This window comes from Erythrolamprus reginae, chromosome 2 (genome assembly GCF_031021105.1).
Source record: "Erythrolamprus reginae isolate rEryReg1 chromosome 2, rEryReg1.hap1, whole genome shotgun sequence".
Lineage (NCBI taxonomy): Eukaryota > Metazoa > Chordata > Lepidosauria > Squamata > Dipsadidae > Erythrolamprus > Erythrolamprus reginae.
Window position 1 is genome coordinate 15,965,479 of NC_091951.1, and position 26,744 is coordinate 15,992,222.

General features: G+C 38.6%; 1 protein-coding gene across 1 annotated transcript; it reads left to right on the top strand.

Annotated features, from left to right (window-relative positions):
* Positions 1 to 478: 478 nt before the first annotated feature.
* On the top strand, positions 479 to 18,547 carry LOC139159179 (vomeronasal type-2 receptor 26-like). Its single transcript, XM_070736531.1, has 5 exons — positions 479 to 745; positions 4,860 to 5,639; positions 8,268 to 8,462; positions 14,439 to 14,565; positions 17,643 to 18,547. The coding sequence occupies exons 1-5, from the start codon at positions 479 to 481 to the stop codon at positions 18,545 to 18,547; spliced, it is 2,274 nt and encodes a 757-aa protein (XP_070592632.1).
* The last annotated feature ends 8,197 nt before the right edge of the window (positions 18,548 to 26,744 follow it).

Consider the following 26,744-nt stretch of genomic DNA (forward strand, 5'->3'; position numbering starts at 1 on the left):
TTACTAACATTTCCAACTTATCAATGATTCATAATCCCCAAAGTCCTTCTTGATTCCCACCAACCAGACTGGTCCTCTTGTGGGTGTGGGGATGAGAGATGAACCTTAACCTGGGTGGGGTAGTGGAAGAAAGTTAGTATCAGGATGGCAACAGTGTAACCAACATGGCTCTGATAATAAATTAAACCTTGGATGAGAGATTTGGACTGGAATCTGATTTATTTCTCAGATTCTATTTGGGGCACTGATACAGCCATTCTACTTGACAGCTGGACCTGACCCACCATATAATGATATATGTTTAACTATTAACCCTGATGGAGAACTACCGCTATTCTATCTTATGAACATTGAAAAACAATAAATGATGATGGGTGATTATGATTTTCCAGTGTATTTTTATCAGCTTAAAACCAAAAGGCTGTTGATGATAATGTGAACATATTTATACAGTACTAGATATGTTAATCTGCCAGAAATGCTACAGTTCATACTTGCAATTCAAGTGGTCAACAAGAATACCCAGCTCCTGCAAAATCTCACACTTGGGTACAATGTCCATGACAACTATTTGAGCACTTTACACACTTCAGATGCCTTGCTGGACATTCTCTCTCCTGGAGAAGCCAACGTTCCCAACTACAACTGTGGAAGCAAGGACAACCTTCTGGCTATTCTTGATGGAGCTTACAGGGAAGTCTCCATCCAGATGTCAACATTAGTAGAACCTTACAAAGTCCCACAGGTTTGTTTGTATACTTCTCTATCTGGCAAAGGAAATGGGGCTGTTGAACAATAGATCTAATCATAAATTGATTGTAGAATTCAAGAACTATTTATCACTATGGTTTTTCTAGGTGTCATGACTGGCAAGAACTGGCATCCACAATTGGGCAAGGATCAAAGCAATTATATTAAGGGAATAACAGAGTTGGAAAGGACATTGGAGATCTTCTAGTACAGTGATGGCGAACCTATGCCATGGGTGCCACAGGTGGCATGGGAGCCAAATCTGCTGGCACCTGAGCTGTTGTCCTAGCTCAGTTCCAATGTGCATGTGTGTGCCAGCCAACTGATTTTTGGCTCACATGGAGGGTCTGGGAGGGTGTTTTTATCCTCCCCCAACTCCAGGGAAGCCTTTGGAGCCCGAGAAGGCCGAAACAGGAGCCTACTGGAGTAGTTGGGAAACAGGACATTTGTGGCCTCTAGGGGGTGGGGAAGGTGTTTTTGCCCTCCCCGGCCCTCTGGAACCAAGTTCCCCCTGAGATTAGAATTGCCCCCACCCTCCTCGCCTTTCGTAAGCTCCTTAAAACCCACCTTTGCCGTCAGGCATGGGGGAACTGAGATATTCTTTCCCCTTAGGCCTTTACAATTTATGCATGGTATGTTTGTATGTATGTTTGGTTTTATAATAAGGATTTTTTAGTTGTTTTAGTATTGGATTGTTACATGCTGTTTTTTTAATCACTGTTGTTAGCTGCCCCAAGTCTACGGAGAGGGGCGGCATACAAATCCAATAAATAAATAAATAAAATTATGGGTGTTGGCACTCACGCATGCACAATAGCATGCCCCCCCCCCCGCTCATTTGGCATCCAAGGAAAAAAATGTTCTCCATCACTGTTCTAGTCCAACCTGCTGCTCAAAGCCCTATACTATTTCAGACAAATGGTTGCCAAATAAATAAATTCCTCCTTCATTCTAGGCTGAGTCTCTCCTTGATTATTTTCCATTCACTGCTTCTTGTTCTGCCTTTGGGTGCTCATCTTTCCTCCTCATCTTTGTGGCAGACCCTTAGATATTGGAATTCTGTTATAATTTCACCCTAAGTCCTTCTTTATTGTCTTATGATAGCATCCCATTGCTTTGGGAGCTTATCCTGCACACTTGTGAAGGTGAGGAGAGGCTCTGTGACTAATCAAAGAGTTTCTGTACAAAATGAAAGTGCAAAGGTGATGGAATCTAACTGCTCAAATCTTGCTCTAGTAAGAGCTGTTCTATGGTATTGGGTCAGACACATTGTCAGGTATTTTTCTAGTTGAAAGGCTGTTTTGTTCTTGGCTAACCATTTCAGTGACCTGCACTTAGAAAGTGCCTCAATATCAGTTTGTGCATTAACATCTAAAACTCTTTGTTTAAATATAGCCTTGGCTATATTATATTGGTTATATTCTCATGTTTTACTACTCAATTTTAGCATATTACACTGCATTTTAACTTATTATTTATTCAAATTCCCTCTATTTTAGCCAATTTTATTGTATTTTAACCAGTCACAGTTTTATGACGACCGATGTGGTCCTTTTCCTCTCTTTGATATGGTCGATTGACTAATCAAATAAAGTTGATATTGATGGATTGCAAAGGTGATGGGAAGCAAATATTTTGTACATGATCTTAGCCAGAAAGTGTCATTTTAAATGGTGAACAAATTCTATTTGTTCATGATTAGAATCCCAAGGATTATCTTACATACAGTTGACAGGTATAGTTGATCATGTCTTATGGACTCGTAAGGGCCACTAGCATCTATTAGTTACTTTATTAAAGAAATTAGAAGTATATTACCCAACACATCTTTTTTTTTACCCTAAAATATTTATGCTCAAATCATCATGAAAAGTTTGAAGTATATTTAACCCCTGAGGAGGACTTTTTAATTGGCCAAAATAATGATAATGATAATGATAATGATAATGATAATGATAATGATAATGATAATGATAATGATAATGATAATGATAATGATAATGATAATGATAATGATAATGATAATGATAATGATAATGATAATGATAATGATAATGATAATGATAATGATAATGATAATGATAATGATAATGATAATGATTGATAATGATAATGATTGATAATGATAATGATAATGATAATGATAATGATAATGATAATGATAATGATAATGATTGATAATGATAATAATATCCCGACTTGTGGCCCTCTATTGACAGATTTAATAATGTCTTCTATATCTCAAATAGTTGAAGCTGGCATTAATAATTCTAATATATAATAATGGAATAAAAATATATTTTGACATGGGACATGATAGCAGTATACAGGTATTTGCAGGGTTGCCACAGAGAGGAAGGATTCACACTATTCTCCAGGGCACCAATGGGCCAGACAAGGAACAACAGATGGAAACGGACCAAGGAGAGATTCAACCTGGAAATAAGGAAGAACTTTCTGACAGTGAGGGCAATCAACCAGTGGAATGGCCTGCCAGAGGAGATTGTGAATTCCCCAACACTTGACACATTCAAGAGGAGATTGGACTGTCATATGGCTGGGGTGGTGTAGGGTCTCCTGCTTGAACTTGGACTAGATGACCTGCAAGGTCCATTTCAAATGAATGAATGAACAAACAAACAAACAAACAAACAAACAAACATGCCTCTTTCGACAGGGCGCCGTCCCGGAAGTCCAAACATGGCTCTTTGAAATTGAACCCATAGAGTAAACCAACAACTTTCTTTACCCATATTAGTTTTTTCCCCTAAAAATGGCTTCCTCTTCCTCAAAGAAGCTCACTTAGAGCAAGCATAGGTGACTGTACTGCTTAAATAAATAAATAAAAATCATTGCTATGCAGCTTCCTTAGCCCTAAGTTTTAAAGTATACAACATCAATTTATCACCATGCTGCTATATTGAACTGAATTTGGGGACCAGGATAGATGTCACTACTGGAACAAACCCAATAATAACATCTGAAAAGTTTCTTGGGGTTGGATGAAAGGAATTTTCAGAGCAGAATTAGTAATTTATAAAATTTGCTATATCAGGGCACATAATTATTGGCATAAAATTAAAGCTATGGAAACTGACAGATTCCCAAAAATGTGTCAGTTACAATAGACAAAAATTCAGTAAAAGACCTCTTGGATTGTACAACTGACAAATTATATTAAGAGCAGGGGTCTCCCTGTCCCTTCAACAGTTGGAGAACAAGATAAAAGGATTGCTGAACAAAGAATATGGTTATCGAAGTAGAGAAAGTTATAGCCATCCTCAGTACTTTGGGCACGTTGAAATGGGTGTGCTGCTATCATCCTGCAATCCAAATTGCCAACTTTTAAATTGCAGAAATTCCTAAATATCCTAGGGTGATAATTACTCAAGCAAGATTTAGGCAGCTGGACTCAATGGTTGAATATGGAAGATTTAAGCCAGTCTCTTATAAGATTGTATTTGCAGAACTTTGAGATTGAAGATATAACAGATCTATTATCTGAATGTCAATTGTATAAGAAAGAGAGAACTGGACATTAAAGCAACGACCTATTTGGATCCATATATTTGTTGTTGTTAGTTGTGAAGTCATGTCTGACCCACCATGACCCCATGGACAACATTCTTCCAGGTTTTCTACCATCCTTTGGAGTCCATTTAAGCTCAGGCTGACTGCTTCCATGACTCCATCCAGCCACCTCATTCTCTGTTGTCCCCTTCTTCTTTTGCCCTCAATCTTTCCCAGCATATAATAAAACAATATATTTGTTGTGTTATCAGAATTCAAAAATTGCATATAATACTGCCCTTTATTGGATCAAAACAGTTACATTGAGATCAGCATAACTGGATCTGATTGTTGTAAATTGTAGGGGTGATTCAGAAATATGATCTCCATTGTTTATTCTTATTCTTTTTTTACATTGTTTACTTAATATATATTTTATATATGGCCTGTGTTTAATGTTCTGTGTTTAATATTCTGTAACTTGATATGGCCTAATGGCCAATACTAATATACTTTAATATGTTCATGAGAAGCAAATTGAACATTGCAAGCATATATCTGACCCCAAATATAGTAAGTATTCTTCTTTGCTTTTACAGGTCACCAGTAAATTCATTTCAGAGGCTCTGAGTGATAAAAGTCAATTCCCCTTTTTTTACCGCATGGCCCCCCAAAATGAAATCCAGTACCCAGCAATTGTTCAACTGCTCTTTCATTTCAAATGGACCTTGATTGGACTCTTTGCTTCAGACACAGAGAATGGAGACCATTTCATGAGGTCTTTTACTCCTTTGCTTGTCAGGAATGGAATTTGTGTTGCTATATCACAACAATTCTCAATGTCTAGACCTGCAGAACCTCTCAGGGATGCTATCTCTAAGTGGAGGCAAGTCAATGTCTTTGTTTTCTTTACAGACCATAGTACCTTGTTGGATGGAATTAGCCACGTCCATGTTATACTTGAAGGTTTGCCACAACCTATTGAATGGAAAGTCTGGATCATCACATTCTTTGGAGATTTATCAAAGAAAAGTAATAAACTTTATGAATATGTCCATAGTATTTGGAACTTTGTTATTCAGGAAAAAAAATATGAAGATACCATTCGACCATTTATCTTTGTGGAACCCAAATTTGAAGACCAGGCTTTTCACTGTTCCTTTTCAAAGCACACCTTTTCTGTCAAGGGCCGGAGAAGATGCACCCAGAAAGAGCCACTGGAAACACAAGACAAAACAAACAGTATCAAGCTTGAAATTGACCCCCGGGCTTACAGTATCATTAAGACTCTGGCTCATGCATTGAATGCTGCATATTCCTCCAGGAAGAGGAGAAACAGTAAAGAGAAGTTGGTGGCTTTAAGACTGGAGCCATGGCAGGTATGTGGTCCTTTCAAGGATGATCCAACATAATCTAATCTGATCTGATCTAATCTAATCTAATCTAAACCAACTTTGTGGACTCTGGGTGGCGTACAGTTGCATTTTCTGCAATTGAGTTTGGAGTGGTTTACTTTGAGTTTGTATCTACTGTTTGCCCATGTATTATTGTGGTTGAAACTAAAGTAGTCATTGACAGGTAGGACATTGTAAGCAGACAATTTTGCGTACTTCATTTAGGTCAAACCATAGGCAACATAGTTCTAGATTGTCCACGCCCAATTTTTCAAGCCTAATGGCATAAGTATTCTTTCTATCTATCTATCTATCTATCTATCTATCTATCTATCTATCTATCTATCTATCTATCTATCTATCTATCTAATTTCTATGCCACCCTTCTCGAGGTGACTCAAGGCGGCATACAATATTCTAAATGCAACAATATATAAAAGAAATCCAAATTCCTTTAAAAGAATTATACAAATAGAAACATAGAAACATAGAAGATTGACGGCAGAAAAAGACCTCATAGTCCATCTAGTCTGCCCTTATACTATTTATTTATTTATTACTTAGATTTGTATGCTGCCCCTCTCCGAAGACTCCTGTATTTTATCTTAGGATGGATATATGTTTATCCCAGCCATGTTTAAATTCAGTTACTGTGGATTTACCAACCATGTCTGCTGGAACTTTGTTCCAAGGATCTACTACTCTTTCAGTAAAATAATATTTTCTCATGTTGCCATTACTAAATTACTAAAAGTGTTTTAAAAAACCCATATACAGTCATACACATTCATCCAATTCAATCATTCATAATATCAGCCAGAGACAATCTCATAACTCATGCGTTCCCCGTACGCGCGCCCCAAATACCCACTGCACACCCTTTTTCACGGGTGCGTGCTCCCCATCCCCCTGCCAGCCCGCAGGGGGGTGGGGCGGGGAGGCGCTGGCAGTAGAAGGGAAGGGAGCCACGACCTTGTGGTGCTGCCCTCCGCCCACCTGATCCGCCCCCTCTGCTCCTCCGCCGCCTCCTGCCTTTGGGTGCGGCTCTTCCCACACCAGGAACGCACGCCCTGCCCATCTCACAGTCCCTTTGTCGAGAGCACTTTTGTCCCGGGCTCTCAGCAAGGGGGTTGCAGGAGAGGTGGGGCAGGCGTTCTCACAGCGGAGGCCGGCGAAGGTGATATTCAATGTCAGTGGCGCGCGGGCGGTGGCGCATGCTCACTATCCCCCTGCCAGCCCGCTCGGAACATTCAAAATAAGAAAAACCTTCACCGGCGAAGGCTTTTCTTATTTTGAATGTTCCGGGCGGGCTGGCAGGGGGATGGGGAGCGCGCGCAACTGCCCGCGCGCCCCCGACATTGAATATCACATTCGCCAGCCTCCGCTGTGAGAAGAACGGAGAGAGAATGAGAAAGAGTGAGAGCAACAGACAGCAAGATAGAGAGAAAGTGAGAAAGAGAGAGAGAGAGAAAGAAAGGGGGAGATAAAGAGATAGCAAGAGAGAGAGAACGAGAGAGAGAAAGAGTATGAGAAAGAAAACAATAGAGAAAGAGTGTGAGAGAGAGAAAGCAAGAGAGAGAGAAAGAAAACAAGAGAGAGAAACTGAGAAAAAGAGAGAGAGAGCAAGAGGGGGAGAGAGAGGAAGAAAGCAAGAGAGAAAGAGACAGAGAAAGCAAGAGAGAGAGAGAAGAGTGGAAGGAAGAGGTAGAGAGAAATGATAGAAAAAGGGGAGAAAAAAGATAAATGAGAAAATGATTGAGGCAGAGAATGACAGGAAAGAGAGAGAAACAGAAACAGAGAGAGAAGTGACTCTTCATTAAAAGCATATGGTAAAAGCACTTAAATAATAACAGAGGAAAAAAACCCCAGCCTTCACCTGTTTTTATTAATAGTTATGTTTTTGGTTTTGCTGATTGATTTAGTTTTAATAGTAATGGATTTTGGTTTTTTTTAATTATTAATTTCTTTTAATAAAAAAGAAGGGATTTTTTTCTTATTTATTTATTTGTTTGTTTGTTTGTTTGTTTGTTTGTTTGTTTATTTGTTTATTTGTTTGTTTGTTTGTTTGTTTGTTTGTTTGTTTGTTTGTTTGTTTGTTTGTTTATTTATTTATTTATTTATTTATTTATTTATTTATTTATTTATTTATTTATTTATTTATTTATTTATTTATTTATTTATTTATTTATTTATTTATTTATTTATTTATTTATTTATTTATTTATTTATTTATTTATTTATTTATTTATTTATATGCCGCCCAGTCCCAAGGGGACTGCTGCTCAGACACTATACTTTTCTGCCCACACTGAAAAAAATTTAGAGGGAACATTGGCCCCCATGCAGTGAAGGACTACCAAAACTTTTACTACCACACTGTGGGCATGGCTTATGCAGGACGCCTTTCATTTTCTTTCAACATCTTTCAGTGCAAATTGGGTACTCTGGGGTGGAGCTCCATTTTCGCTACCCCACTGTGTTCCCCCCACCAACTTGGAAAACTGTAGGAGAAAGATTCAAATGTAAAAAGACTATGTTGGATTTATTTTATTTTTTTTAAAAAAGCCTTTTGCTTTTAAAATTGCTCGTTGTTAGCTTCATCCCTTTCTGCAGAAGAATGAATTTTGCAACCTTTCTGACATGAAACTGTACTTGGACCAACATGGAGAATTGGCGGCAGATCTGAATATCATGAGCTGGGTGGTTATCCCTGAAGAAGATTTCATGGAAGAGCAACTTGGTAGTTTTGAAAGACAGAGACTAATTATTAACCAATATGTTCTTTTACTGCTAAAGTGGCTCAACAAGGTGGGTGAAATATTAGTAACTTTTCTCTGTTAGCATCCATTTCAAGTGAGTTAACCCTAATGGTGAAGACTGGTGACCTTCACTGAAAATTGAGCTTGTAGAGCAAACTCAATATCATTGAGAGCCAGATCAGGGGGCCTTGGTGTGCATGACCTGCTGAACATTACTTGTGTTGGGGACACCTGTGGAGGCCCGAGAGCTTTGTCAGCAAAAATTGAATCCCAAGCTGTGGTTTTGGGTGCAATGTCCTCCTCCACAGGCAGCTCTCCTGAGCTCTTTTTTGCTGGCAGAGGCACCACAAAGACATCCTTTGCTATTTCCAGGATGGCCCCATGGGCCAGGTTTAAGCAATCCCTGGGTGGGATCCACCACCACCCGGGAGGGGGGGATGAGTTTGACACCCCTGTTGTACAGTATAATTATATATAATTATAATTTTCTAAGATGGAGAGGAAGGCTTCAGTACTATTGGCCAAGGTAGATATTGTTTGGATGCTATAATATGGAACACTGCTTTGAGCTGATTCAGCTATATCCAAATTGAGATTTGGGATGATTATTCCTTAGGCCAGTTTATGACCTTTTTCTTTCTCTTCTGCAATGTAATATCTTCAAAAAAATAAAGTGAGCAAGGCCCTCAAGGGCTGACAATTGTGGTGCTGACAAAGATTTGCTTGTTTTGTCCTCAAATATCAAAAGTGGCTCAGTGGCTAAGACACTTAGCTTGTCAATCAAAAGGTCAGAAGTTCAGTGGTTTGAATCCCTAGTGCCACATAATGGGGTGAGCGCCCATTACTTGTACAAACTTCTGCCAACCTACCAGTTTGAAAGCATGTAAAAAATGCAAGTGGAAAAATAGGGACCACCTGTGGTGGGAAGGTAAAAGCGTTCCATGTGCCTTTAGCATTTAGTCATGCTGGCCACATGACCACAGAGATGGCTTTGGACAGTGCCGGCTCTTTGGCTTTGAAATAGAGATGAGCACCTCCCCCTAGAATCAGGAATAACTAATATATACGTGCAAGGGGAACCTTTAAAAGAAGGCAAGGGGAACCTTTAAAAGAAGGCAATTCTATTGACTAGTGTCTGAGTCCAGGTTTGGACATAGAAACATAGAAACATAGAAGTCTGACGGCAGAAAAAGACCTCCTGGTCCATCTAGTCTGCCCTTATACTATTTTCTGTATTTTATCTTAGGATGGATATGTGTTTATCCCAGGCATGTTTAAATTCAGTTACTGTGGATTTATCTACCACGTCTGCTGGAAGTTTGTTCCAAGGATCTACTACTCTTTCAGTAAAATAATATTTTCTCATGTTGCTTTTGATCTTTCCCCCAACTAACTTCAGATTGTGTCCCCTTGTTCTTGTGTTCACTTTCCTATTAAGAACACTTCCCTCCTGGACCTTATTTAACCCTTTAATACATTTAAATGTTTCGATCATGTCCCCCCTTTTCCTTCTGTCCTCCAGACTATACAGATTGAGTTCATTAATCCTGATACGTTTCCTGATACGTTTTATGCTTAAGACCTTCCACCATTCTTGTAGCCCGTCTTTGGACCCGTTCAATTTTGTCAATATCTTTTTGTAGGTGAGGTCTCCAGAACTGAACACAGTATTCCAAATGTGGTCTCACCAGCATTCTATATAGCGGGATCATAATCTCCCTCTTCCTGCTTGTTATACCTCTAGCTATGCAGCCAAGCATCCTACTTGCTTTCCCTACCGCCTGACTGCACTGTTCACCCATTTTGAGACTGTCAGAAATCACTACCCCTAAATCCTTCTCTTCTGAAGTATTTGCTAACACAGAACTGCCAATACAATACTCAGATTGAGGATTCCTTTTCCCCAAGTGCATTATTTTACATTTAGAAACATTAAACTGCAGTTTCCATTGCTTTGGCCATTTATCTAGTAAAGCTAAATCATTTACCATATTACAGACGCCTCCAGGAATATCAACCCTATTGCACACTTTAGAGTCATCGGCAAATAGGCAAACCTTCCCTACCAAAACTTCCCCTATGTCACTCACAAACATATTAAAAAGAATAGGACCCAGAACAGACCCTTGTGACACACCGCTTGTAACCTGACTCTGCTCAGAATACTCACCGTTAACAATAACTCTCTGATGTCTATGCTTCAGCCAGCTGCAAATCCATTGAACTATCCAGGGATTAAGTCCAATCTTCACTAATTTATCTATCAGCTCTTTATGTGGAACCGTATCAAAGGCTTTGCTGAAGTCCAGGTAGGCAATATCCACGGCACCACCTTCATCCAACACCTTTGTGACATAGTCAAAGAAATCAATGAGATTAGTCTGACATGATTTGCCTTCAGTAAAGCCATGCTGATTTGGGTCCAATAAGTTATTGTTTTTTAGGTGCTGATTTATCCTCTTTTTGAGTAGAGTCTCCATCATTTTAACTACAACTGATGTCAAGCTAACTGGCCTGTAGTTACCAGCTTCTTCTCTACTGCCCTTCTTGTGGATAGGCACAACACTGGCCATTCTCCAATTCTCAGGAACTTCTCCTGTTAACAAGGATTGGTTAAACAAATCAGTCAGGAGGGTAGCAATGACAGATCTGAGTTCTTTAAGAACTCTGGGGTGGATGCCATCTGGACCCATTGCCTTATTTATCTTTAATCATTCAAGTTCTTCTAAGACATCGGCTTCTAAGATCACTGGAGCTGAATCCTTACAGCTGGAAGCAATGCTATATTCCTCTATAGTATTATTTTGTAAGGTGTCTTTTGAGAAAACTGAACAGAAGTAGCTATTGAAATGGTCAGTGATCTCCTTATTCCCATTAATGCATGTATTATTCCCGGTACTAAGCTTCCTGATGCCGCAGTTTTTCTTCTTCTTATCACTAATATATCTGAAGAAGGTTTTATCCCCCTTCTTTACAGATTTGGCAATTTCTTCCTCTTTTGAGGCTTTAGCAGCATATATTATCTGTTTTGCCTCCTTCTGTTTTGCCTCCTTCTGTCTCATTTTATACACCTCCCTATCAGCTATACTTCCAGACTCTTTATACCTCCTATAGGCAGCCTTTTTTTCATTGACGATAGCCCTTACATCATTGCTAAACCATAGCAGTTTCTTCTTCCTTTTACCTTTAGTTATTTGTCTTACATACAGTCCAGTGGCTTTTAAGATGGCCTTTTTTAATACAGTCCACTGGGTGCTTGCTCCTGCCATTTTATCCCTCCCCTTTAATTCATTATCTAAATATTCCCCCATTGCATTAAAATTTGTTTTTCTGAAATCCAATACTTTGGTTACATTATAGGATTGCTCACAATGAGTTTTTACATCAAACCACAAACATAGATGGTCACTGCAACCTAAATTTTCTCCCACCTTGACCTCTGAAACCCAATTCCCATTCGTAAAAACTAAATCTAGAATATTCTCCCCTCTAGTTGGTGTCTTAACCAGCTGTGCCAGAGCTGCTCCTGTAAAGGCCTCTACTATATTCTTTCTTTTGCATGTAAGGGCACTGGGGATATTCCAGTCAGCATGTTGAAATCACCCATAACCACAATATCTCCCTTTAGCGCCATTTGGGTAATTTCATCCACCATCTTGTTGTCATATTCCTCAGATTGCCCTGGAGGCCTATAGATCACCCCAATTCTAATGACAGAACCTTCTTTATTTTGCATGCAAATCCAGAGAGTCTCCAGATCTTGACATGTATTTTGAATTAGTGTTGTTTTTAGACTTTCTTTAACATAAATGGCTACTCCACCTCCCCTCCTGAAAGGTCTATGGTCAGTGATGTCTTCAAGAATCATGAAAATGACCACAGTTATCTGTGCTTCTCTTTCACTCCATTTGGATATTTATTTATTTATTTATTTAACTTATTTCTCAAACACGTATGGGGTAGTAGTTTGTATAAAATAACACGGGTTTGTCAGGAACAAATCATGCCAAACCAATCTCATATCCTTTTTCAACACCATAATCAAATCAGTAGACCAGCGCAACATAGTGGACCTCATATACTTAGACTTCAGCAAAGCTTTCAATAAAGTTGACCACAATCTCCTAATCAACAAATTAGAAAAAAGCGGGGTACATTACAACACATGCAGATGGATTAACAGTTGCCTGACTGACCACACCCAATGAGTTGTTCTCAACGGTTCCAAATCCACATGGAAGAAAGTAGGCAGCGGGGTACCACAGGGTTCTGTCCTGGGCCCTGTGCTCTTCAACATTTTCATCAATGACCTGGATGAAGGAATAGAAGGGGAACTAATAAAATTCGCAGACGACACCAAGCTGGTGGGGGTAGCCAACACCCTTGAAGACAGGCTCAAATTACAGAAAGACCTGGACAGACTAACACAGTGGGCCCACACCAACAAAATGATGTTCAGCATTGACAAGAGCAAAGTCCTTCACCTAGGCAAAAAAAACCCTGGACACACATACAGCCTGGGAGAAACCCCTCTCAGCAGTAGCGACGGCAAAAGAGATCTTGGAGTCTTGGTGGATAATTGACTAAACATGAGCCAACAATGTGCAGCAGCAGCCAAAAAAGCCAATACAATCCTAAGGTACATCAACAGGGGAATCCACTCCAAGACCAGGGAAGTCTTAATACTACTCTACTACGCCCTGGTCAGACCACACCTGGAGTACTGTGTTCAGTTCTGGTCACCACACTTCAAAAAAGACATTGAAACTCTGGAGAAGGTGCAGAAAAGAGCAACCAAAATGATCAGGGGTCTAGAAACCAAGACTTACGAAGAGAGACTGTGGGAACTGGGCATGGATAGCCTAGAAAAAAGGAGGGCCAGAGCGGACATGATAGCAGTCTACAAGTATACGAGGGGTTGCCACAGAGAGGAGGGGATCACTTTATTCTCCAGGGCACCGGAGAGCCAGACGAGGAACAACGGCTGGAAGCTGACCAAGGAGAGATTCAACCTGGAAATAAGGAAGAACTTCCTGACGGTCAGAACGATCAACCAGTGGAACAACCTACCAGCGGACGTTGTGAACTCTAATACTCTGGACATTTTAAAGAGGAAATTGGACTGCCATTTGGCTGGGATGCTATAGGGTTCCTGCTTAGGCAGGGGGTGGACTTGATGAGCCACATGGTCCCTTCCAACTCTAACAATAAATAGATAGATAGATAGATAGATAGATAGATAGATAGATAGATAGATAGATAGATAGATAAATAAATGAAGAAACAATATTAATAAAAATCTTAGGATACAAGTAACAAGTTACAGTCATACAGTCTTAAGTAGGTATTAAAGGATGATAGGAATGATGAGAAAAAACTAGTAGAAATAGAAGTGCAGACTTAGTAAAAAGTTTGACAATGTTGAGGGAATTATTTGTTTAGTAGAGTGATGGCATTTGGTAAAAAATTGTTCTTGTGGCTAGTTGTCTTGGTGTGCAGTGCTCTGTAGTGACATTTTGAGGGTAGGAATTGAAACACTTTGTGTCCAGGATGCGAGGGGTCAGTAAATATTTTCACCACCCTCTTTTTGACTCATTCAGTATACAGGTCCTCAATGGAAGGCAGATTGGCAGCAATTGTTTTTTCTGCAGTTCTGGTTATCCTCTGAAGTCTGTGTTGGTCTTGTTGGGTTGCAGAACCAAACCAGTTATAGAGGTGCAGATGACAGACTCAATGATTCCTCTGTAGAACTGGATCAGCAGCTCCTTGGGCAGTTTGAGATTCCTGAGCTGGTGCAGAAAGAACATTCTTTGTTGTGCTTTTTTGATGATGTTTTTGATATTAGGTGACCATTTTAGGTCTTGAGATATGATAGAACCTAGAAATTTGAAGGTCTCTACTGTTGATACTGTGTTGTCTAGTATTGTGAGAGGTGGAATGATGGGAGGGTTTCTCCTAATATCTAGCTCCATTTTCCATAGATCGTTACTCCTAACATATTTTTTACACTTTTTTTTCTGCTTAGACCCTGCCTCAATCCAAATGTGTGGAAAATTGTCTTCCTGGATTTGTCAAGAGAGCTCGAGAAAGAGAACCAGTTTGCTGCTATGACTGCATTCCTTGTCCAGAGGGGACCTTTTCCACTCGGGAAAGTGGGTGATACTGAAGAAAATGGCAGGCAGTGTAGAAATAAATTTATTCAAATATTTTCTATGGAAATTGAAATTAAAAGACACAATTAAAGACACAATGAAGCTAATGTTGTCTTGCTTATTTTTAAACTGCTTGGTTTTTTTATATAAATGGAGGAATAACAAAACAACTTTGAGGAAAGGGTTGAATAGAGAAAGGAAGTTGAGGCAGATTGGGTAAGCTTTACTAATACGAGAGAAAATGTCTATTCTATTCTTTAGTTTGTTCTTCTATGTATTTATTTATTTGAAGCATATACCATATTTTTCAGTGCAAAAGACATGCATAAGATGCACTGGAGTATAAGATGCACCTAGATTTGGAAAAGGAAAACAAGGAAAATAGCTTTTGGCCTCCACGCCTCTCGTTTTTGGCCTCTCCAGCCCCCAGGGACACTGCAGCCATCCCAAATCCTTTGTGCATCATGTTTTTGTAAAAAAATGAGCTCTTTTCACAAAAAAATGGGCCCTTTTCACAAAAAGCTCTGCACGCCTTCCAATCCCAAACCCCCCACCTGTCCCATTTTTGCCAAAAACAGGCCCATTTTTCATGAAAACGGGATGCACAGTGGAGGGGTATTGGAAGGCCCAAAACAGTTCAGTCTATAAGATGCACAGACATTTCCAACCACTTTTGTGGGGGAGGGAAGGGAAGTGCATCTTGTAGTCTAAAATTCTAAATTTCCATCATTCAAACAAGTCTGGGGAGCTCCCAATAATATATGAGTTTTGGTATCTTTAATTTTGTATAAACATTTGAGTTTTTAAAAACTTGAGGAACTGTCTTAGATCCCCCTTTTGTAAGGATTATGGCATTGTGTTATACATGGACCTGCCATAGATGATCACTGAGAAGATATTGCTGCTCCACAATGAGGAGGTGTAAACAGTTCTGGGAGCATCTCATTGCACTGATATTACCACTGGTTTCATTTCAGATTATTTGCAGAACTAACCATCTGTTCCAGACCACTAGATCTCACAAAATCAGTATTCTCTGGGTCTGGTACCCTGCTGTTATGTTTTTAAAAAGGTACAAATCTTATGTTCCCGGGTCACCCTGACCCGGACCAAAAACTCTTCATTTGCAGTACTTATGTTTCGTCAATTTGAAAACTTTTTTCACTTGGAAAGTAGTCTGAACATTTCTGCACACAATGATATGAAAATTGAAATGAAAAAAGTAAATCTTATTGGTTTATTTTGCGGATATAATGCACGCCCCCCCCCCGTTTTTGTGATTTTTTTTTCAATTTATGGATAGTTTTGCTTGCAAAATGCATTCTATTTTGCTAAAGTTGGTGTGGGATTGGTAGCTTGAACATTTCTGAACATAATGATATGAAAATTGAACTGGAAAAATTGATGCATATTGGTTTATTTTGCATATAAATTTATTTCAATTTATATAAAAATTATGCTGTTAATTTCAAACTTACATACTTTTTTTAGTAAAATGGATTTCTTTCATAAAATTAGTTATCTGGCTACAATGTGGTTGATTTTCAAAAGGATATTCCAAATATTTCTAGACAAATATGTATAAACAGTGACAATAATGGCACACAGCAAGGCCGGGGGGTGGTGGCCCTTTTGTGGCAAAAATAAACCAATAAGAACCATTTTTTTCAGTTCATTTATATTTTTCTTATGTTCAGAAATGTTCAATTTAGTATATCAAACCTTTTGGGGGGAAATTCCTTAGGGATTTGTAGCCTTAAAAAATAGAAATTGACACGAAATTCAAAAAGGATGGGGGGAGGGGCTTTTTGATCAAAATAAAAATATAAGTCTCAATTTTTCCAGTTCAATTTTCATATCATTATGTTCATAAATGTTCAAACTAGTTTTCCAGTTGAAAAAGTTTTCAAAAAGATCAAATTCAAGTACCTAAAAAAATTATTTTTGGTCCGGTCACATACGAACAGAAACAGACTCGAAGTTATGAATTTTTTTTGCCCAGAAAACAATTAACCACCACCCCAAAAATATTTTTTGATGATCAGCATTGTTAAATTGAGTAAATGAATGCCTAAGATTTTAAAGAACATTTCGGATTTGGAGCATAAAAAAATAAAAAGTGAAAATGGTTTCAAGCAGCCAAGGGGGGGGGGAGGCCTTATTTCTGATGTTAAAAAACCAATAAGAATCATTTTTTTCAGTCCCTTTATATTTTTCTTATATTCAGAAATGTTCAAGCTACCAATCCCACACCAACTTTTGTAAAATAGAATGCATTTTGCAAGCAAAACTATCCATAAATTGAAAAAAAAATCACAAAAACGGGGGGGGCGTGCATTATATCCGCAAAATAAACCAATAAGATTTACTTTTTTCATTTCAATTTTCATATCATTGTGTGCAGAAATGTCCAGACTACTTTCCAAGTGAAAAAAACTTTCAAAAAGACCAAACATAAGCACTGCAAATGAAGAGTTTTCGGTCCGGGTCAGGGTGACCCAGGAACATAAGATTTGTAACTTTTTTTGCCCAGCAAAAACTAAGCCCCCCACCCCCCCCCCAAAAAAAAATTCTCATAGAGAGAACCCCTGAAATGATGAACAGTCATGAAATTTCAAGTTTCAGATATGCAGGGAAAATTTTTTACAGGGACTCAAACTTGGCTTCGGGTCAAATAGACCCAAAACAGAACAGCAGGGTTAATAACAAATGCAGGACTATGAACATTTGCCTAGAAATATTTTTTATTTCATTAATTACCTTTAATAATGAATTTCCTAGAAAGGTTCTGCACATTACACAGGTTATCATTCAGGATCTAGGACTTTCCCTATCTTCATAGACATTAGAGACATAGTTTCTCTTTTTCAGAAAAACAATATATTCTTAACATCTGTTGTGATTTATTTCTGTGCTTGTGGGTGGGTAGTAGCCAAGCAAAACAACTTCTTTCTATAGAAAAGTTAAGAAATGCATCTTGGAAAATACTCCTGGTTTTAGCTTTTGTTCCAGGAAATTATTTCTTGAAAAGTAAAAGGACAAATTCTTACATAAATATTCCCTATTGTTCTTCTCAGATATGGAAAAATGCACCAAGTGCCCTAATGATAAATATCCAAATGATGACCGAATCCAATGTATCCCCAAAAGGATAACTTTCCTATCTTCTGAAGAACATCTGGGAGTCATCCTAAACTCCTTTGCCCTATTTTTGTTTCTAACCACAGTTTTTGTTTTAATCATATTATTTAATTACAGAGAAACTCCCATTGTCAAAGCCAACAACCGGGACCTCTCATACATCCTCCTGGTCACTCTGCTGCTTTGCTTCTTGTCTTCTTTTCTTTTCATTGGTCAACCAAGGAAAGCCACCTGCCTTCTTCGACAAACGGTGTTCAGCATTGTCTTCTCAACTTCCCTTTCTTCTCTCTTGGCCAAAACAATCACAGTGGTGCTGGCTTTTCTGGCCACAAAACCAGGAAACCGAGTAAAGAGATGGTTGGGGAAAAGCATGGCTAACTCCATCATCCTTTCTTGTTCTACTGTCCAAATTATTATCTGCTGCATCTGGTTAGGAGTTTCTCCTCCATTCCCTGACTCTGACTTCCACTCCCAACTTGGAGAGATCATCCTTCAATGTAATGAAGGCTCAGTTACCATGTTTTATGTTGTCCTTGGCTACATGGGTTTCCTTGCTGCCATTTGCTTCACAGTGGCTTTCCTGGCCAGGAATCTCCCTGGTGCCTTCAATGAAGCCAAGCTAATTACCTTTAGCATGCTGCTCTTTTGCAGCGTCTGGATCACCTTCCTGCCTACCTACCTGAGCACCAAAGGAAAGTATATGGTGGTTGTGCAGGTCTTCTCCATCTTGGCCTCGAGTACTGGTCTGCTGGTCTGCATTTTCTTTCCCAAGTGCTACATTATCATCCTGAGGCCAGATTTAAACACTAAGGAACAGCTAATGGTTAAAGTAGTGAATTGATTGTGAAATTGTGACTTTCATTATGTTGCATTTTTCATTGTAGTCATAATAATGCTCATATGCTACTTTTGCGTCAGTTTGACAATTATTAGAAACTGAAAGAAATAGAAGTAGAAATAAAAGACTAACAAGATTACAATCCAAGTCAATCCAAGTTAATTGTAAAAGAAAAGAAAATTAATAAATAAAATCATACATAAAATTATCAAGGACAAGATAAGAATTGAGGTAATTATATTAACATGAGGCAGCTGCAGAGGATACAACACTCCCAAAAGAGAAAAAGAAGGAGCCCATTGTCCAAGGTGGGAGTAATATGGAAATTTAAGTCTGTCTGAATATGGTCTCTTTCTCTCTATGACTTGTTTTTGAAAGTCGGTAAGGATAATAAAGGACAAGTAGGGGTGAAATTCAACAGCTTCTGACAGGTTTTGGAGAACTGGTAGCAGAAATTTTGAATAGTTTGGAGAACTGGCAAATACAACCTCTGGCTGACCACAGACTGGGGTGGGAATGGAGATTTTGCAATATCCTTCCCCCAGATGTTAGGAGGGAATGGGGAATATGCAATATCCTTTCCCTGGAGTGGAGTGGGAATAGAAATTTTGCAGTATCCTTCCCCTGCCACACCCACCAAACCACACCCACAGAACTGGTAGTAGAAAAAATGGATTTCACCATGATGTCAAGTGGATGACCACTAGTGGGGGAAAGATCAAAAGCAACATGAGAAAATATTATTTTACTGAAAGAGTAGTAGATCCTTGGAACAAACTTCCAGTAGACATGGTTGGTAAATCCACAGTAACTGATTTAAACATGCCTGGGATAAACATAGATCCATCCTAAGATAAAATACAAAAATAGTATAAGGGTAGACTAGATGGATCATGAGGTCTTATTCTGCTGTCAGTCTTCTATGTTTCTATGTTTCTAGTTGCTACATTTGGATGTTATTTCTGAAGATATTTGGTGACATTGTATACCTCACAGGACCTCAGATTTCTATGACTTTTATTTTTGAGTCATCATTCCCTCAGCATTTTTTTCTGGGCATATGTCAACAGAAATAACTCCACCGCTAAACAGCAATGGAAGAATATGTGTTTGTTCTGAAGAGTCAATTTAGGAACAAAAGTACAAAAGAAACTCAGACCAGATTGGTCTCTTATCAAAGAAGCTACAATATCCTTGTTCACCAAATAGAAGCTTTGGCCATGGTGCCATTTAAATGAGAAAAGTATCTATGGTAGAAAATGGCAGGAAGGCATCCCTGAGGCTTCAGTACTGAGACTTACTATAACTAGGAAGCAGCAGCAAGAGCCCAAGCGTATTTGCCACATCCAATCAAAGTTGTAGCTAAACTGCATTTAAGTTTGGTACCTTTGTTTACTGTTCATAACAAAGACAACTGGTAAGAAAATCTGTACTTTGATATTCTTTGGACTGTTTTCTGACGATTACATGTATTACCTGGCCTGTTTATTGGACTGTGCTCTTTCTTAAAGTAAACTTTAACTCAAGTTAGTGTATCTGTGTGTGGCTTAATAATTATTTATAACTATTCTGTAATATGGTAAATGATTTAGCTTTACTAGATAAATGGCCAAAGCAATGGAAACTGCAGTTTAATGTTTCTAAATGTAAAATAATGCACTTGGGGAAAAGGAATCCTCAATCTGAGTATTGCATTGGCAGTTCTGTGTTAGCAAAAACTTCAGAAGAGAAGGATTCAGGGGTAGTGATTTCTGACAGTCTCAAAATGGGTGAGCAGTGTGGTCGGGTGGTAGGAAAAGCAAGTAGGATGCTTGGCTGCATAGCTAGAGGTATAACAAGCAGGAAGAGGGAGATTGTGATCCCCTTATATAGAGCACTGGTGAGACCACATTTGGAGTACTGTGTTCAGTTCTGGAGACCTCACCTACAAAAAGATATTGACAAAATTGAACGGGTCCAAAGACGGGCTACAAGAATGGTGGAAGGTCTTAAGCATAAAACGTATCCGGAAAGACTTAATGAACTCAATCTGTATAGTCTGGAGGACAGAAGGAAAAGGTGGCACATGATTGAAACATTTAAATATGTTAAAGGGTTAAATAAGGTTCAGGAGGGAAGTGTTTTTAATAGGAAAGTGAACACAAGAACAAGGGGACACAATCTGAAGTTAGTTGGGGGAAAGATCAAAGGCAACAAGAGAAAATATTATTTTACTGAAAGAGTAGTAGATCCTTGGAACAAACTTCCAGCAGACGTGGTTGGTAAATCCACAGCAACTGAATTTAAGCATGCCTGGGATAAACATATATCCATTGTAAGATAAAATACAGGAAATAGTATAAGGGCAGACTAGATGGACCATGAGGTCTTTTTCTGCCGTCAGTCTTCTATGTTTCTATGTTTCTCATAAATGTTTCTGTGTGCATATTCTTGTTATTCAAGGGTTACTTTGTGCATACATTATCAGCTTCTCTTTGTATTAATATTGTTCACATAAAACATCAAAAATATCTTGAGAATTGGAATAAGGTGATCGAACAAAACTCTACATTTTTATATCAATATAGAAAAGCATTTCATGACATTCTGATCTCTGGTATATATGTGCATCATGTACTCTTCACTCTATATTCACCTCATTCAGTGTGTGTGTTTGAGAGAGATCACTTACTTCAAAATGGAATGTAAACAAATAAAATTCCATCTTTCTGAAGCTGGTTAGCCAATCAGATCAGGTTTCAACTGAACCTGACACAGAACTGTTTGACGACACACACCCATGCCCTCCAATGTAAGTTGAGATAGAATTCTATCATGTTATGGTCGCTGTTGAAAAATTGTTCTTTTGTTTGAAGTCTGTAAATTGAGTTTAGACTATTGCAGAAGATGAGGTCTAGGCAATAGTTGAGTCTTGTATTATTAGTGACAAATTGATCTAGTCCTAAACTAGTAATAGCATTTTAAAGGGTTGAATGTATGGTTTCAGCTGTACATTCATTTAAGGTCCAGTTTATATGTGGAAGGTTTAAGTCTCCAAGAAATATAAGAAGTATAAGAGCAGTGAGATTAGCTTGTTCGCGTGTGTGATATCATAATCTGGAGCTCTATAACATAGAAAGAAGCGAAGTGTGGTATCTAAAGTCAGTTCACATATGATGGTTTCAGGAAGATAAAGTTCTTGTTTAACTTGCACTTTTTTAAGGTTGAGTGATTTCTTGTAGAAGATTGCAACACCACCTCCTCTGCGGGATTCACGGTCAGAACGGTAAACTTGATAGTCACTTACTGTGATAACAGAGTCTGGGTGGGATCCATTTAACCATGTTTCACAGATAAATCCTTTAAGAAACCACCTTAACATAGCAACCACCAATTACAACTTTAAAAAGACCAACTATGATATCATTGATGCATATCTTTCATCTTTTGATTAGCATGCTTTATTCTCTGGCTGTATCACAACTAAAGACTATTACAATACATTACAATTACTCTATATTTAAACTCAGGGCTGTCTCTGGACACTTAAATGATTTCTTTAGTTGGGAATTCTGGTGCAATAATATTGCAAATCTTATCAATATCATTAGTACTTCAAGCCCAAATAGAATGGCATTATCACATTTTTGTTCCCTTTCAAGGGTGTCTTTGATTAGTAAGGATATGTTATTTGGATGGTTAGTGGATTGATGAGGTAGTGGTTGTTGTGGTTAAGCATATGGTTAAGGTAGTGGATGTTAGGCTAGTGATTGAGGCAGTCATTGTTGAATTGTAGTGTGATTTAGGTCAATTGAATTTCTATTTGATTGTGCTGTAATTTTATTATCCAAAGATGTGAAGCAAGCTTGTATGCATGCTTCCATGGAATCTATGTATTATTTTTATGAAGATATGGTTGTTTCAAGGTTATGAAATTTATTAGACATGGTGATTAGTTCTTTCAGTTTGGGTAGACATATTGGACTAGATGACCTGCAGATCTCTTCCAAGTTCTAATTCATCCTTACTATGATTCTAAGAAGTTGGCCAAACTCTTCTGTCGTAACCATTAGAAATCTGAAGCCATGTCTGAGACTTCCTAAGTACCATAGAGTTGTGTAGAGTTTAGAGTGATGCTTTTCCTTCACATTATCAAAATCATAGTTGTTTGCTCTTTCCCTTGTGTCAAACTTCAAGGAACAACCCCCAAAGAGAGTTATGGATGTAAACATCAACCTTTTTTAAAAAAGCTCAATACTAGATGATAAATATCTAAAGAACCACAATGAGTATTGGAGAGAAAGTATGTTCTGTGCCAGTGAATTGCCCTTCTGCCCTTTGGCCATGATGCATTCACAGGACTCCATTTAACTTAGAAAATTGGGAAAACTCTCCAGTCCTTGAAACCAAGGTGTTGGTTTCTGCTATCATTGAAAAAAAGAAAAGAAAAAGCTGAAAGGCAGATGATAGATTCAGGCAGACAAATGGTCTTCTTGCTTCTGCTTCTCATGTTGCTTCCTCACACAGCCAATGGGAAGCTTACTTGGAAATGCCCTCTGAATCTGAAGAGGAATGAAGTTGACCCACTGAATTATTATAAGAGGGGAGATCTTCTACTGGGAGGGGTCATCGGTGTAACAAATGCAGTATTCTGCCCTTACGGTTTCAGCAGGACCCCTTCTATAAAAGTTTCCGGGTAAGTCACTTTAGGTACAATGTTTTTTTTTTCTGCTGGTCTTTTCAAATTTGTTTGTTTGTTTGTTGTTTTATTTGTTTATCAAACATGGAAAAGATAGCAGTATAGGTATAAACATAAACATAAGCAAAGTAAGTACAGATATATGAGGACAATAGGACAGTAAGACAGGAACAGTAAGTACAATGGTGCACTTATGCACACCCTTTACAGACCTCTTAGGAATGGGGTGAGGTCGACTGTAGATAGTCTAAGGTTAAAGTTTTTGGGGTTTGAGGAACAAACCAAAGAGTCAGGTAGCGCATTCCACACATTGATCACTCTGTTGTTGAAGTCATATTTTCTGCCATCAAGTTTACAGCATTTACATTAGGTTTGTGTCTATTGTGTGCTCAAGTATTTTTATGAAACTGAAATAGTCATTGACAGGTAGGACATTGTGACAGATGATTTCTAGGCTTCCAGACAACTCCAGGTGTCACCGCACTGTTTCATTGTCATCCTTCATCTACTGTTTTCTGAAAAACCATACAATCAGAGAATAATAGCATTGGAAGCTGTGGCTTTTGTGTCCATTGTCAGGTTCCTTATTAGATTTACCCAGTTGGTTGCTCTTGGAGAATAAGAGTTTTGGGTACACCGGTACAAAGATATTGACCCTAATGAGCCTCATACCATTTAGAGGTCTCTTTTCAAAGACCACAGTCCTCTCTCCCTTTAGTCAAGTAGAGAACAGACACCCACTTTCTTTTACCTTATCTGAACAGAGAGATCTTGACTGAGGTAGCAGAGTAGCTTCCCCCACCCCACCCCATACCACAAGTCCACCACTGATTGTTAAATGGAAATCTCCCACACAGAATTTAGGGTCCACATTCTTCTGGACTAGAGAAGGTAATGGAGACTTGGGATAGCTGCTTGCTTGGTCTGACACCCAGCCTTGCAGGACAGCTTTGGAAGCACAGAACCTATTTTACAGCTCAGAAGGTGGAGTGAACTCCCTCCCTAGTAGCAGCTCAGCAAAGTCTAAATTAGCACTTGTCAAGGAAACTCTTTTTTTCACCCTATCTTGTGTCATTGATCCATTAGACGTCATCCACCATCCTTTCTGGAAAAGAAGAGTTCTGAGAGGTCATCTATGATTTTCTGTACCAAGATTTGCACAGAAGAAAAATGACTGCTGCAATGATAAAGAAGCTCTTTGGGAGGGGAGGGAGAAAGGGAGGGAGAGGGAGGGAGAGAGAGAGAGAGAGGATGGCAGCATTTCAATGTTGACTCAGCTCCCTTCTGATGTGGGTGAAATGAGGACCGGATTGTTGGGGGCAATATGCTGACTCTATAAACTGCTTAGATAGGGCTGTAGAAGTATTATGAAGTGGTATATAAGTCTAAATACTATTGCTATCTCAAGACAGTGACTGACACTGTAGTCAACAGGCTGGATGGGTCAAAATCAGACATCCAGTGAATGAGCAAAAAACTGCAAGGGTGGAGGTTTGCCTTGGTGGAATTCAAGTTTAGAAGTATGGAACAGCAAGCTAAATGCAACAATGCTGAGGCTTCAGAAGTTGTTCTCAGTGTTTTTGCTCAGAGATGAAGCCAAAAATGAATCAGCTGCGACTCCATCCCAACACACAAATGAGGTGTGTTACGTGCTAGAGTCAGCTTTTTTTCTGGGCTGTCTTTCAGCAACTCTGTTAGCACAGAGCTCAGTCCTCAGTTATTAAGGCTTAAAAGTCTGTCTCTGCTTGGGATTAGATAGGTGGGTGAACATTAGGAACCACAAGAAGCAGGCAAGGAATCCTGGGGATGTATGATGGATCTCCCTTATCCAAAGTGGAATCATTGTCTTCAACACTCCTGGCATCCCATCCTACAGGACTCTCATCTTTGGGATGCTCGTGGCTTGACTTATTGCTTGCCATCAGAGACCATAACCAGTTTTCTAGGTGTCCCTACAGGATGATTCAAAGACATTCTACACCTGAATGTTCCAACATTGATGCATCGCACTTTTTCCAATTTTGAAGAACTCTATAACATCGATTTTCCCGTTTTATAATACATTTCCTTTCTAAATGCTATCTAAAATGAATTTTATTTCATTGTTGTTGTCTTTGTAACTTCATAGTTCTTAAATAGAAAGCTCTTTCACATGAGTTTTGGGAAAATGATGATTGTGATGATGTTAAACTATGGGGATGATGATTTACTACTGAATCTGCAGACATGAAGTTTGACATGTTAGCAAGATGTAGACAGACAAATAAATCCTATTAATTAATAGAATACTTTATTAGCCAAATGTGATTGAACATACAAAGAATTTGTCTTTGGTGCATACAGCCTCAGTATACATAAAGAAAAAATAAAATATATTCATCAAAAATCATAAGATACAACACAGTGATAGAAATAGGATATTAATAAGCAATCAATTCATACTAGGAAACAATAAAAATAATGTAGAGATACAAGCAGCATGGATATAACTATAAGTGGAAAGAGATAGGTACTAGTAAAGATGAGAAGAATAATGATAATGCAGTCTTAGTTGTTAATATGTGGGAATTAGTTGTTTAGCAGAGTGATAGCATTTGGAAAATACTGTTCTTGGGTCTAGTTGTTCTGGTGTGCAATGCTATATAGGGTTGTTTTGAAGGTAGAAGTTGAAACAACTTATGTCCAGAATGGGAGGGGGTCAGTACATATTTTCACAGCCCTCTTTTTTGACTCATGCTATATACAGATCCCTAATGGAAGGCAGGTGGTAGCAATTGTTTTTTCTGCAGTTCTAATTGTCCATTGAAGTCTGTGTTTTTAAAAAAATAAATATTGAATATAAACATTAAAAAAGACACTAAAAAGACAGAAAAGACATTGAAACATACAAACAAACAAACAAAAGACATTAAATCTTTTAAGTCCTTTTTCAGTAAATTGTATTGATGTCATATTTTCATATAGGTACATATACCGTATTTTTCGCTCTATAAGACGCACCTGCTGATAAGACGCACCTAGTTTTTAGAGGAGGAAAATAGAAAAAAAATATTTTGAGCCAAAAAGTAGGCTAAAATATTTATTACAATAACACTGCCCTAGGGGAATTGGGAAAATATACAAACAAGCCCCCCTCTCTCTTTCTTTCTATCTCTCCCTCTTTCTCTCTACCTTTCTCTCCCTTTCTCTCCCTTTCTCTGTCCCTCTCTTTTTTTCTCTCTGTCCCTCTCTTTCTCTCTGTCTCTCTCTTTCTCTCTGTCCCTCTCTTTCTTTCTCTCTGTCCCTCTCTTTCTTTCTCTCTGTCCCTCTCTTTCTTTCTCTCTGTCCCTCTTTCTTTCTCTCTGTCCCTCTCTTTCTTTCTCTCTGTCCCTCTCTTTCTTTCTCTCTGTCCCTCTTTCTTTCTCTCTCTTATCTCTCCTTCTCTCACTCTCTTTGTATCTCTCTCTTTCTCTCTCTCCTTCTCTATCTCTCCCTCTTTCTCTCTCCCCCTTTCTATCTCTCCTCTTCCTTTCTCTCTCTTTC